At 36.3% G+C, this 16,535-nt stretch overlaps 1 protein-coding gene across 12 annotated transcripts in view; it reads left to right on the top strand.

Moving 5' to 3' along the window:
• Window positions 1-16,535, top strand: part of AFDN (afadin, adherens junction formation factor) — a gene marked incomplete at its 3' end in the record, with an annotated part of 129,483 nt that overhangs the window by 76,152 nt on the left and 36,796 nt on the right. For all 12 annotated transcript variants that reach the window (XM_084284802.1, XM_084284794.1, XM_084284801.1 and 9 more), the window contains 6 exons: window positions 457-551; window positions 3,175-3,440; window positions 3,940-4,083; window positions 7,107-7,305; window positions 8,732-8,835; window positions 10,859-10,945. In XM_084284802.1, coding sequence (XP_084140928.1) covers window positions 457-551; window positions 3,175-3,440; window positions 3,940-4,083; window positions 7,107-7,305; window positions 8,732-8,835; window positions 10,859-10,945 — 895 coding nt within the window. The remainder of the gene's footprint in view (window positions 1-456; window positions 552-3,174; window positions 3,441-3,939; window positions 4,084-7,106; window positions 7,306-8,731; window positions 8,836-10,858; window positions 10,946-16,535) is intronic.

The raw sequence follows: 16,535 nt of genomic DNA, 5'->3' as shown, positions 1-16,535 counted from the left end.
AGGATCTTGTTCATTGGCTCAGAACAGGAAAATTATGTTTAGAACTCTTCTTGGTAGATTTTAAAATGGAAAAAGTGCATTTCTGTTCAGGGGAAAATTACTTTTTTAATCTTACAGACTAAAGATTGGCCTGACAGCATTCTTTGTGTAGCATATGACCTTCTCTAATATTTGTGGTAGCAATATTGTGTTTTAGTGGCTGTGTTTGTTCCCTGATGATCTAAATTTTCTTCCAGTATTTCTGGGAAAGTCATAGGAGAACTGATTTCTCTGTATCCTTTTAAAAAAGTATTACTCGGATCACTATAGTCACATACTTAAGACTGATTTCACCGATTTTGTAATTTTCCAGATCTCTTATTTAGAAGCATTAATAATACAAATATAAAAAAATCTAAATGTTTAATGTTCTTTTTTTCCCCTTCTTCCCTCCCTACCCCCATTCCTTCCTTCTAGGTACCTTGTTCATTGTCTGCAGTCAGAGCTTAATAACTACATGCCAGCATTCCTTGATGATCCAGAGGAAAATAATCCTCAGAGGCCTAAAATAGGTTAGACTGCTTGAAGTTTTTTTTTGTGGATTCTAAACCATGCAATTAATAACAAATGAATATAATTCTTCTTAACAATGATATGACAAATACAAGTTGCCTTAACCTGTGGGAGAGTTATCATTCATAACAAACTGATTCAAACAAGAAAGGACAGTAACAGCATATGAATGATCTGTATTGGCTTTTAAAATGATGTGGGGAACTTCTGGATGTCATCTAAACTATCCTAATGCTCAAGGCAGGTTCAGCTGGATCAGGTTGTTCAGAGTATTGCCCAACTGAGTTGTTCAATGTCCATTCTGTGATGGAGATTCCATAACATCTGAGTAACCTGTTCCAACATTTGACCATCCTCATAGTGGAAATATTTTTAATATATCTAGTTGGAAATTCCAGTGCTCCAATTTTTGTTTGTCGCTTGTTACTCTGTTATCACTGTGCACCTTTCACAGGTGTCTGGTTCTGAACCCTCCTTCTAGACAGGTGAAGACAGCAGTAAGCTCTGCCCTTAGCCTGCTCTTTCCTCAGACTGAACCAAATCCACTTCTCCTTTCCTCTTTTATGTCCTTTTTTTCCAGCCCCCTAATCTTCTTGGTGGCTCACTTCTGAGTTTGCTCAATTAAATTAGTATCTTCCTGGTGCTGGGGAGTCTAAAACTGGATGCTTTGCTCCATGTACAGTCTCACAAATACTGAATGGATAGGAAGGATCACTTCCCTCCCTTTCTGCTGGCTGCACTGCTGCTAACTTAACATTTTAGTATGCAACTGTCTGCCTTTCAGGCCAGGGTATTCAACTTGATGTTTACCAGGTTCTCTTCATCATTTTCTGGAAGACTGCTTTCCATACAGATGGCACCCAGGTTATGCTGTTGCAGTTAATACTTTCCAAGAAGCCTTTAAACTTGATGAAGTTCCTGTCAGACCATTATTCCAGCCTCTTGAGGTCCTTCTGAATAATACCCTAACCCTTCAGTATGTCAGCTTGGTATCTTATGTGAACTTGCTGAGAATGCACTCCATCCAGTCACCCAGGTCACTAATTAAGTTATTAAACAGTATCAATCCCAGCCTCAATCTATGAAGGAATCCACTTAATAGCTGGCTACTAATAACTATTAATACTAGACTACATAACCACGAATCCACCAAGTCCAGTGGTCTGGCCACTTCTCTACCTGCGTTATCATTTATTTATCCAGTCTTGTTTCAACGATTTCACTATTAGGATGCTGTGGAAAAATCTGACAAAAGCCTTGCTAAAGGGCAAGGCAAGGAACAACATCCACTGCTGTCCCCTTGTCTACTAAGGCAGTCATCTTACCACTGAAGGCAGTCAGGTTGGTCATGCATAATTTGCCCTTGGTAAATCCATGCTAGCTCTTCCGAAACACGTCGTATGTATGCTTTGGAAGTGGCTTGTAGTAGGATTTACCCCATAACCTGCCCAGGGACTAAAGTTAAGCTGGCTGGCCTTGCAGATCCCTGGTCCTTATTTTTGCCCTTCATGAAAATGGATGCAATGCCTCTTTCCAGTCATCAGGATCCTCCCCCATTGCCATAGTACTTTAACAACGATAGTTTTGCAATGATGTCAGCCAGTTCCCTCTGCAACTTCATATGCATCCTGTCTGACCCTGTAGACTATGTCCAGTCAGATGAAGTAGTTCCTTATTTGATCTTCCTCTATTGCTGTGCCCACTGCCTCTGCTACTATGCACGAGGACCTTACTAGTGAAAACTAAACTTTTTTCTTAAGAAAGAAATTAAGCACTTCAGCTTTTTTTTTTTTTTTTTTTGTCTTTAGTACTAGGTACTTAGCTCCACTGAGCAATGGGTCCACATTTTCCTTAGCTTTCAGTAAGCTGCTGTGAACTTAAGAGAAGCCATTCTTGTTACACTTTGCATCTTTGCTGCTAGTTTCAATTCTCACAGGTATTTGTCTTTCTAAATGCCATGCTTGCATTGTCTTTGTATTCCTATCAGGTAACCCATCCCCACTTCCACCTTTGTATTTCCTTGTTGTGTTTGAGCTCCGTTGGGAGTTCCTTGTTTTCTGCCACGCTTGCTAGATTTTCTGCCCATTAGAATTGACTGTTTCTGTGCTTTGGTTCTAAATGATCAGATCAGCCAGCTATCTTGAACATGCCAATCTGAATAGATGAATCAAATTATGCCCTCCTGAAGTCTGGGACTGTAATTCTATTATTTGTCTTTTTTCTGTCAGGATTTTGAATTCCTACATCTTCTAGGCACTGCAGCTGAAGCTGCATTCAACTTTCATTTCTCCAGCCTCTTCCTAGTTGGAGCCATAGGTCCAGCAGAGTATGTCCTTGTACCTAGCCTGTCAGTCACTTGCCTTTACTTACTTTCATTTCACGAGTTAAATATGTATTTCAGCTGTCAGTTTAATGTTGCTTAATCTTGAAAACCATTAAAGAGATATGAAGCAATACATTTATTTCTGAAGGTGTGTGTAACTTAAACTCATGTAGGTTGTAGGTTCTTCTTAACATTCAGTAACTAGGGTTGATTGTCCATGTATCTAAGTATGTATGGCCTAAACCAGTTGTATGTATATCGTGGTATGTGAATTGACTTGCTTTGTTTTATCTCTACAGATGATGTGCTGCATACATTGACTGGAGCTATGTCCCTGTTGCGGCGATGTAGAGTGAATGCTGCACTGACTATACAGCTCTTCTCCCAGTTGTTTCATTTTATCAACATGTGGCTTTTTAACAGACTAGTTACAGCCCCAGATTCAGGGCTGTGTTCACATTATTGGGGAGCTATTGTTCGTCAGCAGTTGGGCCACATTGAAGCCTGGGCAGAAAAACAAGGTTTAGAACTGGCTGCTGATTGCCACTTAAGCAGAATAGTGCAGGTGAGTGTATTTCTGATTAACACTTGTCACATAATTCTGTATTTGAAAAGAATGTTTCTGCATTGTATGTTCCTAGAGAATAGCATGTAGATGATCATAGTTTGTATGAATTTATTCTGGACTGTTTGGGTAGCACGTAAAGATACAAAATGTATGTTCAACCTCATTAACATTAAAACTATAACTAAAATTGATACTTAGTGATTTTAGCCAACATGCTGTTCTATTTCTGTTTATAACACTAAGATAAATAAACACTGAAAAAGACAAGAAGAGTACCTGGAAAAATCAATATGCCTCTTCTGTGATAGGTTTAGTGTTCATTTGTCTTACAGGTGCAGGAGATGTATTTAGTGGTTGTTTGGGGGATGTTTAAGTTAATTTTGTAGTAAATCTGGCTGCTTGCTTTGTTTTCAATCTCTTTACTAATGAAAACTGAAGCAAGACTTAAGGTTTCATTCTCATTTGGATTTGTCTCTTATGACTTTTTTCCCCTCAGGCAACCACATTGCTTACGATGGACAAGTACTCACATGCAGATGTTCCAAACATTAACAGTACTTGCTTTAAGCTGAATTCTCTGCAGCTACAAGCTTTGTTGCAGAATTATCACTGTGCTCCAGATGAACCACTTATTCCAACAGTAAGTCACTTGCTGCATTATTTAACATACCTGAAGAACAGAGACTAGGTGAAAACACCGTGGCTGAAAAACAGCTATCTTCTTGTTGTTGATTGATTTGGAATTGTTAGAAAAAGTCAGAACAGGCAGTCTGCTCCCCTTACTGTAAGCAGCATTGGTGCTACTGGCATGCTCCTGGCAACCAACTTTGTGTGTACTTCACTGCAACTCAAGCAGGACATTACCAAATCTTTCAGGCACCAAATTGTAAGGTAAGGTAACACCTGTACATCTTGAGCAAACTCAGGGAGGTATAGCTGCACTTCACAGAATTTGTGGATGAAATCCAGTAAGGTAGTAGTAAAGAGGCACAAAGAGCACTCCACTTCAAAAAGCGAGCTCTGTGTATAACCACAAGGAACAAAGACTGAAATTTTGACTATAGAGATCAAATGAAAGAAGCTGGAACATTAAACTTTTTTTCCTCTTTTTTAACATGTGAAACATGAAAATCTGTGAATCTTGAATCCTTTCATACAAGCAATGGACAACACCTTTGGATACATTGATACATGAAACTTTTTTTTTGTGTAGACATGTATGTATGTGTGTATATGTATATACATGCACACATACATATGTTGCTTTCTGAATTGATTATCTTGCTATTGAAGATGAGTGACTATTCTAAGTCTTATCCATGGGAAGAATCTTCTTGGCAAAAGTCAAGAGGTTTTTTGTTCCTTGCAGAAGTGTAATCATATGTTAAGGAGAATTCTTGAGGTAAAACATGATTACAGGACAGTTGACTGAACTCAAAAGTCTAAAAAGGTGAAGATAATCCAACTTTTATGCAACTGAATCCATTGTGTACAAAGATTTTTTTTTTTTAATGACTGTGGATATATCGCTTTATTAAATCAAAGGTACTAATACAGTCGTTCTAAAGGTCTTTACTTGACTTGTGGCTTGGGTACAGTTGATTTTTGTATATTGATTACCAAACCCAAAAGTCTTTTTGCTGAAGAACATAGCATATATTTCCTGTTTACACATAGGTAGAATTCCACTTTTTAAATTATTGGTCTCTAGGGACCTCAAAGAACTGCAGTACTAACTGTGGTAGATTTTCTTTGTGTCAGAGGAGGATTATTAGTATGGCTAGTTTTCCCTGTTGCAATGAAGTGTTATTCGGTAGTTCTTTGTTCCTTGCTATTAAAAAGACATGTACACTCAAACCCTGACTTACTGCTGCCAAATCTGAAAATTTTCACATCTTGGAATCTACTCAAAGGAATTTAAGTGTATTTATACTTACATATTTTTGTTTGATGTAATCCTTTTAGAAATTAGCACCTTTTACAGTAAAAAGGCTTTTCTCAGAGAGCATCTCCTAAAGAAAGTATGGATTTATCTGACTTCCCCCTTGACATTTGCCAAAACTGAACGTTCGGATGGGAACACGTGTATGTTTTTGTCATGACTGTATTCTGCTTTGTGCCCAAGTAATAAAGTTGTTACACTAGGCTTACAGTTTGGAGTGGCGCAATAGCATAACAGGAATGAGATTAAGACCCAATTGCCAAGCTGGTTTTGGGAGCCAAGTAGAAGCTGTAGAATGAAACTGGAAATCACACACAAATCTTGAGTAAAGCAAATACTTACAGTTGGGTAATCTGCATGGAATATCTGTAGCAGCTTCAAATAAATGAATTGTAGTAATTACAGCTCAATGCCAGGAAAACCATACATCTCAGGGGTAAGTTCTGTTCCAAAAACAATGCTAGAAGTAAAGAAGTTACTTTTAAATATTGATTCTGCCTGTTCAGTTAGATTCAGTGATGAGTCAAATGAGAGGTGATTCCTTGGTTCCTAAGGTAAACCGCATAATTTGAAGACACCAAGTGTTTGAGAATGATGAGTTGCATCATTTTAATAGTTGCCTGTTTTATTTTTCCTGTACAATGCAAATATAACAACTGAAAACTTTCATGTTAAAACTTGTCTTTACCTACCAAAGGCATTTAAAGTAACAGAAAAACAAAGGAACTGCTGGGGTGAGGGGTGGGTGGGAGAGAGCAGCCTTTTCACTGAGCACTCTTGAGTAATTTGGGATGAATAGAAGAGAAGCATACAAAAACAGCACGTTGGTTGGACCTTTTTGTGAAGTTGTCAGGAATTTGATTTTTTTTTTTTTTAACTTTTGTATTAATTTTATCAATCCATCCAACCTAGTGATAGGTACCCTGTTGAAATCTTACAGTTCTCTCAGAAATGCAGTAGGAAGACTGCTGTGCACTACATGCCACCATGGTAGCTACAACGTGAAGACCATACCAGTTTCACAGAACTTTCTGCAAAACTAAGCAGAACAGTTGAGCACCAAATGTAAAATCTGCAGCTCCTTGCTGCAACTTGAGTGATTCTGCTCTATGTCCATGTGCTTCTATTGTGTTACTTTAAAAATTGGTATCTATCTTAACAGTGTTCTCTGTATTGCACTGAGCTCGCAGGGAGTGTAGAATTAAAGACTTTGTTCTATAAACCTTCCAAACTAGGCAACTATATGTGCCATTAGCCCTTTGTTGGGTATGTGTGTCCTGATGGAGCTGAAAGTACTGGTATACACAAGTCATATGTTTCTTTCCTATATATTTAGTCTTACAGAGTATACTCAACAAACTGTCAAAATTTTAAGTTGCCTGTGATTCCAACTTGCCTCTTGAACATGCACGTTCTATATTAGATGTTTTTTAAATGCACTTGTCCTATCAAGTACAAATGTGACACAATTTTAGAAAACACTGAAAGAAAAACAAATGCTGTTGAATTTTATTTGTTAACTATGCTATCTATGGGATTTGACAAATAAAGCAGTGCAGCATCCTTTGTGTACAAAGTGGAGCCAAAGAAGTTTTATCTCTGATACTCAGTTTCCCAGATTCTGTTAATGAAGTCTTAATGTTTTCTTATTATATTTTTTCCTTAAAAGGGTTATTTCACATTATCATTATAATAACAGTGTTTTTCTACTTTCTGTCCAGGAACTGATAGAGAATGTAGTAACTGTTGCAGAAAACACTGCTGATGAACTTGCTCGCAGTGATGGCAGAGAAGTCCAGTTGGAAGAGGACCCCGACTTACAGCTGCCTTTCCTTTTACCAGAAGATGGCTATTCTTGTGATGTTGTCAGAAATGTTCCGAGTGGTTTACAAGAATTCTTGGATCCTCTCTGTCAGAGAGGTCAGTTCTTCTGTTTTACGATGAGTTTCTTTTTTGGTGTAGTGAGCACAGAATGCAAAATACATTTTAGTTAATTGTAAATGACTTTCTCTTTATGTGTATTTCGATTTTTTTATAGTGTATGGTCAAATTTTGCAACCCATAAAAGCTATGCAGTGTTCTTGAATTCTTATCCTTTTTCCCCCATCCGTTTCATTTGCTTTCAAGGTTCTGAGAAAGCACTGCTTACTTACTAATGTCTACTGACATTTGGCTTTGCCTTTTGCTCCAAAAGGTTTTTGTTTTGTTTTGTTTTGCAGTTCTAGCAACAAAATAAAAACAAAAATACATAAATGTAAATTCTGTAATACTTAAGTAATGTCAACAGTCTTAACCATAACAGAAGTTCTGCAATTGTCAGTTCCAGCTTAGTTTATAGAAATGCCATATTCTTGCATTTAAAAACAAACCAAACAAAAAAATACAACACAACTGCTAAGAAACTTGAGTGTTTGTGGAAAGTGAGTTACAGAGGATATAGTCTTGAGACTAAAGAGTACTAGCAAAATAAAGTATTTAATGAGGAAGTATAATTCATTTGCTTTAAGAATTTCTGTATAGTTATTGCATACAAGGACTTTTTTGATGTGTATATGCAAATTTTTACTTCTAAGGTATTTCTTAAACTATGCTAAGTGACTGGTTTGCAGTAAATCAATGTAAACTGAATTGCTGAAAGATGATCTTTGTGAAGAGGAGAAGCTCATCTTTTTGGTTGATGCGATTTGTAGTCAGACTAATGTGGATTTTCACCCTTCTTGATTTAGGAGAGAACAATGAATAACTTTCAAAATTAAAATAACTAAATCACCTGACTGAAGCACCTCATTTAAATTTCTGTCTCTGACGCAGTCATTGTCAATGGACAAAGCACCAGCCTCTTAGTTGCTGTAATTATTTATTTTTATTCTAGAAATTGCTTAGTAAACAAAACCCTGTTTTTAGTGGCAGAATTGCACTGAATATTAAAGTCTAGGCAAAGCTTCACTTCTGCCAAATTTAAGCTTAGACTGGCTAGCTAGGCTCTGTGCAAAGCAGAAGCTTTCCATAATGCTGTCTTATTCTGAGTGATAACTGCTCATGTTCTGATATTTCACATCTCCTGTTGGTAGAAGCTGTATTTTACAGCCCAAGAGCTTTTTATGAGCTCTTAATGTTTTCAAACAAATGTTTCTCAGAAGCAGCAGCTGTAGAAGTATAAAATTTTGTAGGTTTCATAAAATTGTAGTGAAGCACCTAATTGCATATAAGATACAAGATTCAACATACTTCGAAATATAAAAAGATGAATACTTCTGTTTGATTATTTCCTGGTGGCAGGCTATTTGATTTTAATTAATCTGTTGACAAAATACCAAGCCTATGTTAACATTACTTTCTCCTTCAGGTTTTTGTAGACTAATACCTCATCCCCGGTCACCAGGCACATGGACAATATACTTTGAAGGTGCAGACTATGAAAGTCACCTGTCACACGAGAATGCTGAGCTAGTAAGTATTAATTCAGGGAATAATGGTGAAAATTGAATCGTGATTTCTTGGTAAGCCATTGTGTTGCGTGTGGTAAGTTTTAATTCTCGTTAGGAGGAACAGGCTTAATTAAAGATGTAGTTCATGAGTGATTTGGTATTTAAGGAACTATTTGCAGATTTTTGTGAGTCAGGTGTGGTTTTTTTTAGGTTGTTGCATGATGGAATTCTCACATCAAATTGTTTGTTGTGTTCCCCACCACTTTGGTGTAAACAGTAAAGAAACTCCTTGTAAACACTGGTGGAAGTGTATGTGGACATGTATCTGTAAATAACTGTCAATGTGAATGTAAACTGGAATTTACCTGTCTTCCTAAGGCCTTCTAAGATAAATGTTTACTCTTCGGTATTCAGAGGGACTTGAAAGCTTCATTTACTCTGTTCAGAACCCAACATTTGTTAGATGACATTAGGTAGTATCCTGAAGAATGTGTTTGGGCCTCAGTCCCAAAACAGAAGAGGGCATCTCCTAAATCTACAGATGGTGCATCAGTCCTGAACTGATTTGCTCTTCCTCTTCCCTTTGTTGCTCTAAAGAAATTATTTTTTTAGAACTAGCGCAAACAAAAGTCATCTGAAGTTACATACTAGGTACTTACTGTTCCTCAAACTAAGAAAAAGTAGAATTCTGGCCAGTGTGCCTTAAAAAGGCTACATAAAGAAATGCAAGATTCTACTATTTAATTCCTCTACAGAAATCAATACCGTTTAAGATGGTCCAGATAACCAAATTTAGTTATTCTTCTCTCGTGCATGTGTTAATTGAATGTGTTATGTTTGAGAACATAGCAAGTCTGTTTATGGTGGTAGCCTACACACCACCTCTTGGTGCACCATGTCCACGTAATCTAAACATTGGGTAAACGTCCTCGTTTATAGTTGTGAGGCTCAGGCGTATTGCCTGTCTTCAGATTTTCACTGAAGAATTTCTTCTATTGTTAGACAAAAAGTGAAATTAAGTACAGACTAGTGATGAAATTATGTTCCCAGTGGCTAACTTTTCCCAGTGTGTATGGTTGTTATTTTGACTTAGTTTAATAATTTTTCTACTTAAACTAATGGAAAAAATTCTGATTAAAGTAGAAACAGGTTCGGTACTTCTGCAGACTTTGTACAGGAGTGCTAACGTTAATAGTTAGAAATCTACTTGCTTTTCTAGTTTTTGTACTTAATCAAAGCATTAATAGTTTTTTTTTTTTATTTCTTTGGCTTTACTTCTATTTATTTCTACTTTGTCGTGGGTCTTGTGGAGCTTGCACTTGTTGGGTTTTAATATGAATACAAACTACAAACTAGGTTGCATGTGAATAAATTTATATGTTTCGCCTAAATAAGAATGATGTCAACTTTTTGAGAAGAGGGAACTGGCAATATTGCAGAGATGCAAATAAATTACTGAAAATGTTTGGGGGTTGAGTTTTATTTGATTTACGGCGTTTTCAGAAGTGAAAATTTTCTGAACATTCTTTCAGAAGAATGCCTTTGAAATTAATTAGTCCTTTAATATCTTTGCAGAATTGTCTTCTAGATACAGTATTAAATACTGAGTTCCATGTATATCACTGTCATCTTTTTAGCAGTGGCCTACTGATTCTGTACTTCAGTATTCATTAAAAGTAAATGTTTTACGTTTTATAGACATTACATTTATAGGCATAAACATTTCAAATTATGAATCACTAATAATATCTATTGAACTATTGAATTGGAGGAGAAACAGTGGGTAGATTTCACAACTTTGTTAATGCTCAGAACACAGATGCAATGCTTGATAACGTGAATTCATATTAATCAAGCATTCAGGGATTCCAACTTGAAAATGGAGTTTCAGGCATGGTATCTGAGATGAGATTTAGAGATCTGCTGCTGCCCTAACAGCTTAGTTTTGATTGTAGATTAGCTGTTTTGCACAATAATTTTCATAGCCTGATAGTGCATATGAACTCCTGTCATCTTTAATTTTCTTTCTTTGCCTTGTTTGATAGGCTCAGCCTTTGAGGAAAGAACCTGAAATTATAACTGTAACATTGAAAAAACAAAATGGAATGGGCCTCAGCATTGTTGCTGCCAAGGTATGGAAGTCAGTTTGTGTAAGTGTTATGGAGAATTTTTTTCTTTTGTTCGTTTCGTTTGTGCTTTTTTTGTTGTTGGGGGGGGGGGGGGCAGTCCTCCTTTTGTGGAAAATGTTAATGGAAAAACTTGTTTCCCTTGAGTTTGTTGTGCATGTCATATTGATCGTACTTTATACTAGCTGTGAAATGTTTATGTAAAATACACAGACGTAATGCAAGAAAAAATATGGATGAAGTAGTTATGACATCTAAGTCTAAAGCTATCCTGCAGGTTTATTCAGCATTTTTCTAAGCCAAAAATTGGCAATGTTATTAAATGGAATTAATAAACTAGTTTATTTAGTAGTTTTGCTGAAAACAGTAGAAGTATCTGGTAAAGAAAAGCGGTAAATAGAATAAAGTATTTGCAGTAGTTTTTGTAGTAGATGAATGGATAAAAAAATAAACATTAACATTTGTCTCTACTTTCTGCTATGACGACAAGGTCTTATCTTCTGTATAGTATACAGCTGCATGCATGACATCAGTTTTGCTTCTTTATAGTAGACAGCTACAGCATATTATCTAGTTTGGTGAAGCAGGGATAATAACTCTTGTCCTGAGTTACTAGAATCTTGGGTGTAAGCTATTCCTGTTGGTAGTAATATATAGAATGCACATACAACTCCAACCACCAGGTGGAGGACTCCACTAATTGACTGACTTTTCTTTATCAGGTTAGTCACACAGGAGGCATAATCTTTATATTTTAGATTTGTTATGAATGATGTAACTGTGGTATCCAAAAGTACTTCTTGTTACTGTGTAGTGTACATAGAGGTATAGGTAGAACAAGTTTTTCTTAGTATGCTTTCACAAGTACATGAAACTTTTCAGAACAACCTATTCTTCCTTGCCACGTAGTTCATGGGCTGAAGACTTAGTTGTTTTACATCTTTTAAGTTATTTCATGTAGTTACTTCTGAACAGCACTACATTTTTTTCCTTGCAACTTTGCTCAGTTCATAGTGTGTTCTTGAAATGATAATCTTGTGTGATACTGGCTTTTAAAGGCTTATTTCTGACATCTGTAAAGGAATACGAGGTGTCAGGTATATGCTGCTGACAATCAGCTGTTACTGAGAAAACTACTCAGGACCTGGCAAATGTAACTCAATATTCTGCTCCTGTTTTTATTGAGCAGGTTAATAATTTGAGAAGCAAATAGTAGATCCTAAAATATGCCAGATTAAATATGTTAAGACTGCCTTCTGACAGCATTTCTGTTGAATGCTTCAAAATGTGCAGCAGATTTTTTTTCCACTTTCAACTGTGATATCTAATTTATAATGTAGAGAAAAGCAGGTTATCAGGAGTGTGGGGAGAGTTTCCGTTTTCACTGGAGCTGTCTGGTTTCTCCCATACTCCCATTGCTTTAACAACTGACACTTAGAACTTTCATTAGCAGTACATAACAATGCTATTGGTGTAAACTTGATTTGAAATTTAGGTGTTCTTGTTGTTGTTGTTTTTAATAAATTATTTAACACATTTCATGATACCTCCATGTCATAATCAGTGACGGAAGCAGCGTGCTTCATCTCATCATGTGCAGTTGCAGAAACATTCAGTGCTCCAGGCAGTGACTGCAGGTCATTTTGGTGCTGCATGCCTGCCACGTATTGGAATTCTGTTTTTAAAAAGGTCATGTCTTGAATCTTGATCTTAAATAAGCAAGAGACAGATCTTTACTTTTAGCTTATGTAGAATAGAAACTTTCACTTAATTTAAGTCAGCAAAATGTTGGATAGAAATAATTGTCTTTCATTGTGCTGAAATAAGTTGCAGTGGTAATTAAATAGGATTATTTTTAAGCAATTAATTCAAGGAGTGTACACTACTTACTGTAAGCAAGTAATAGCACATTTTTTCTGTAATAGGCTTCCTAAAAACAGTAGGCTAAGGAAGAATACAAAGGCATTAATTTTTTTTCAAGCTGAGCAGGGCAGAATATATTAGAGAATTGAGTGAGCATGGCTGAGAAGCTAGTAATAATGGGTGGATTTTTCCTTTCTATCATTATCCTGTTGACATTTGCTAATAGTTATTCTGACGCACCTCAAGTCATGTGTCTCTTACAGCATGAAAATTAAAATTCTCACTTTCTCCTTTGCTGAGGAAAGAGATTTAACAGACTGTTTAAATTTTTCTAAACTTTTAAAATACGACAGTATCTGAAATGAGAGAGAGAGGTAAGCATGAGAATAGATTTAGGTTTTGCTAGTATTAGAAAGTTGTCTGTCATGTGTTCATATGAAGGTACTTTTATAGCTGAAGAAATGAAAGCTCATACTTGATTTCAGAAATTGCAGTTACTGATGCCACGCACAGGATCATAGTTTGATTGTAAACCCAATTATCTTTGTTTAACCACTGCTTTCAAGAGTGCTTCAAGTGCTGTAATAAAAGAAAATGCAGGGGCTGGTCAATAGGTGGCACTGTCCCAAATGGTGAAATACAACTCTGAAACTTGGCTAGGAAAACGGTTGTTTTTTTCCTGGGAGGTGACAAAATAGTTGCTGTCAGTAGCATGCTGTGAGAGCACTTTGCATGTTCACTGCAGACCTGCCTGTCATGTTAAGTCTTTGTGGGCTCTTGATACTTGTCTCTGACTTTGTATAAAGATGGTTGAAGTGGTGGTATTCACAGAATCTGCGTTTCTTACCCATCTCTAGATGTCTGTAAAAAATAAAATAAAATAAAATAAATAATAATAAAAAATAAAAAATAAAAAAAAATTCTTTTGACTGTTGCCCTTTGGTAGTAAACTGCTCATCTTTGAGGAAACATCCAACTAATTCATGCTTTGATAATTCTTTGGATTTTTATTAGTTTGCAGAGTTCAGTAGGTAAATAAAGTTGTACCAATTAAGAGCTTTTGATTGGTAAGGTGCACACTATACCTTACATACCCCTTCCACTATAAATGTTCTTAGTTACCAAGTGATGGTCACTCCTGTCCTGCAGCAATCTAAAAAGATTGAACGTGTTGAAGCTAAGGTCATACAAGCAGAGAAGTGACACAACTTGCATTGAAATGCTGTATGCCTGCTTATTCTTAGGACAGATGGTTTCATTTTATGATACTGGTGGCATTAATATAAAAGCAAAACAAGAACAAGGGAGGTGAGTCAAGGAAGAGATGACAGCATTATGTCACTGCCAGACCCCCTGCTTAATTCTTTTTCCACCTAATGACAAGCAGAATGTTTAAGTGTGTTACTTCTACTTCCCAGCTGCTCATATTTTATTTAATTTGAAGTTTTATAGGCCTGCCAGGAATGTCAGGGAGAGCACAATTGCTACACATCAGCTTGTTCACCTGAGTGTGCTCTAAGGGTGTTTTCTGAGGCAGGACAGCCCCAGAGCATAGTTGAGCAACCATGTAGCAAGCATATATGCTGTATGCATGCATACCAGATAAAACCCGTCTCATTATGCAATAACTGTTAGGTGCCAGAGCACTGTAAACAGTTCTGTGTGTGGTTGTTTTGCTTTAAGTCGGGAAAATACCTAGCAGCATTTCTTAAACTGAATGCATTATACATATATATATATTTTGTTATGTTTTGAAGTTATAACTTCACATGTTAAATGACCTGAAACAGTGACTTCTTGTTCTACCTTTTCATAGGTGTTGTGTGTTTTCTTATAGTAATACTCAGGTAGCTTTATTAGCAGCAGCTTTTGTAATGGGTATATGGAAATCGAGGTGGTAGGAGTGGTCGGGCATCGGGAACAGTATTGCTTTTTGAGGTTGTGTGCAGAATTTGGTTGCTCTAACCCCGAAAGATGTTTTGATGTTAAAAGCTGCCTGACTTCCAACCACACTGCGGTTAAGTTTTTATGAAATCCAGATGATTTGGAAGCAGAGTGTGCATGCAGTTTACTTTAAAAATATATCGCTTTTTGGGGGCTTTTGCATGTGACTTCGTAGCCATCTGTGGGCCAGCACACTACTTCCTGTTTAATTTGGAGATTTTTTTGTCTTTTCTACAAAAGGGCTCCTTTTTTGTTTTTCTATCGGTTTTCAAAGTTTAATAAAGCCTCTAGAGCAACTGAAAGCCAGAACGGCATAACTGATTACGTAAGAGTCTGAATATTGTATTGGTTATAGCTGGTGTTGATAAATGCTATACCGTGTCATAGCATCCAGCTCAGTTATCTTGATGGGTATCTTGGAAAATCCAGCAGACTAGAGTGGTGGTTGCTGTAGAGGGCTGAAAGAGAAGTGGAGAATTGTTTTTTTTCTTTCAAGGATCTGTAGTCCCGGAGATCAAAATGTGGTTTTCTGTTGTTGGAAGAACAGAATCCATGGTAAGTCTGTTCAGGTTTCTGTTGGGACTGTTTTTCTCTTAAGTTTTAAATGCTATCCCTGTACTTTTCCCTGCTCTCTTGCTTGTTTAAACCTGCCAGTAGTGATTTGTTCGTGTAGCAACTGTGTAATATAGCATGCAGTTAAATATAGTCAGATGTTAATAGCTAACTTTCCAAAATCTAGAAAGAAAAAGCTTAACAAATTTTTTAGCTTGTTCTTGATATGCACTTCTCAAACTTGTGGAAGTGACTATTAATGTTTAAAGTTTCAGACTGTTTTACTGTGGAAGAGCATGAATAGCATGACCTGTGATATGTTTACTTGTCGTATTAGTTGGCTTTAATCCAGATTCCTCTAAAAGCCTGTTTTTCACTTAAAAGTCTTAGTAGAGTAATAAATTTGACATCCCAGTGTATGTAAGGTTTTTAATTTTTAGACTCTCCTGAAAAGACCAGACCTTGTGAATACATTGCAGTTAGGATATCCTATATTAACACATTCACAGACTAGAAGCATTTCAATTCTGTTCAGACTGCTCCTGCACGAGGGAGGGGATTCCAGCGTTCTTCCAAGTGTTAGAGCTGATTTTGAGGATTTATCTTCTCATGCTGGTTACATTCATTAATATTTTGTGAATATTAATGAATATTTTTGTTTCTTAAAAAATATACAGTGCATTTCTGCTTCTTACTCTGTCATCCTTTTTTACTATAATGGAGAAAGTTACCTTAAAATATATGCATGCACCTTAAAGTATGTATGTATGTCTCTGCCCTACAGTAAATAGATCAGAGTATATTTTCAAGGCTTTTTAAGAGAGAGTCAGATCAAGTATTTTCTTAGCATTTACTGAAGTAGGGTGATGTTGTATAAGATGGTGATGTTTCTTTTTTAATAGAAGCATTTCAAATACTGAGTGGAACAGTTCATCAATAATTATAGTGGGGAAGGGGTTACTTTCCTAAAAACAAGTGTGTGGGCTCCAACTTGTAAATAATTTGTGTTATTTGGCAGCTTTGCTTGATCTTAAGGTTTAATTAAATCACCTTGAGATGACTTACTGTCTAAAGAGTTCCTTATCATTTTATATTTAAGTCAATCTAAAGCCTTAATTTTAAGGAGGGTTTGAGACTAACAAGAATATCAATTTCCATGTGAAATATTCCTTAACAAATACCTGTTAGGTGATGTATATAGGAAGAACAGATGTTAACATTAGTTTTAAATCTTTTT

The sequence above is a fragment of the Netta rufina genome (assembly GCF_964035555.1).
Source record: "Netta rufina genome assembly, chromosome: 3".
NCBI lineage: Eukaryota > Metazoa > Chordata > Aves > Anseriformes > Anatidae > Netta > Netta rufina.
Note: the sequence above shows the minus strand (reverse complement) of the source record. Positions and strands in the feature narration are given on the sequence as shown.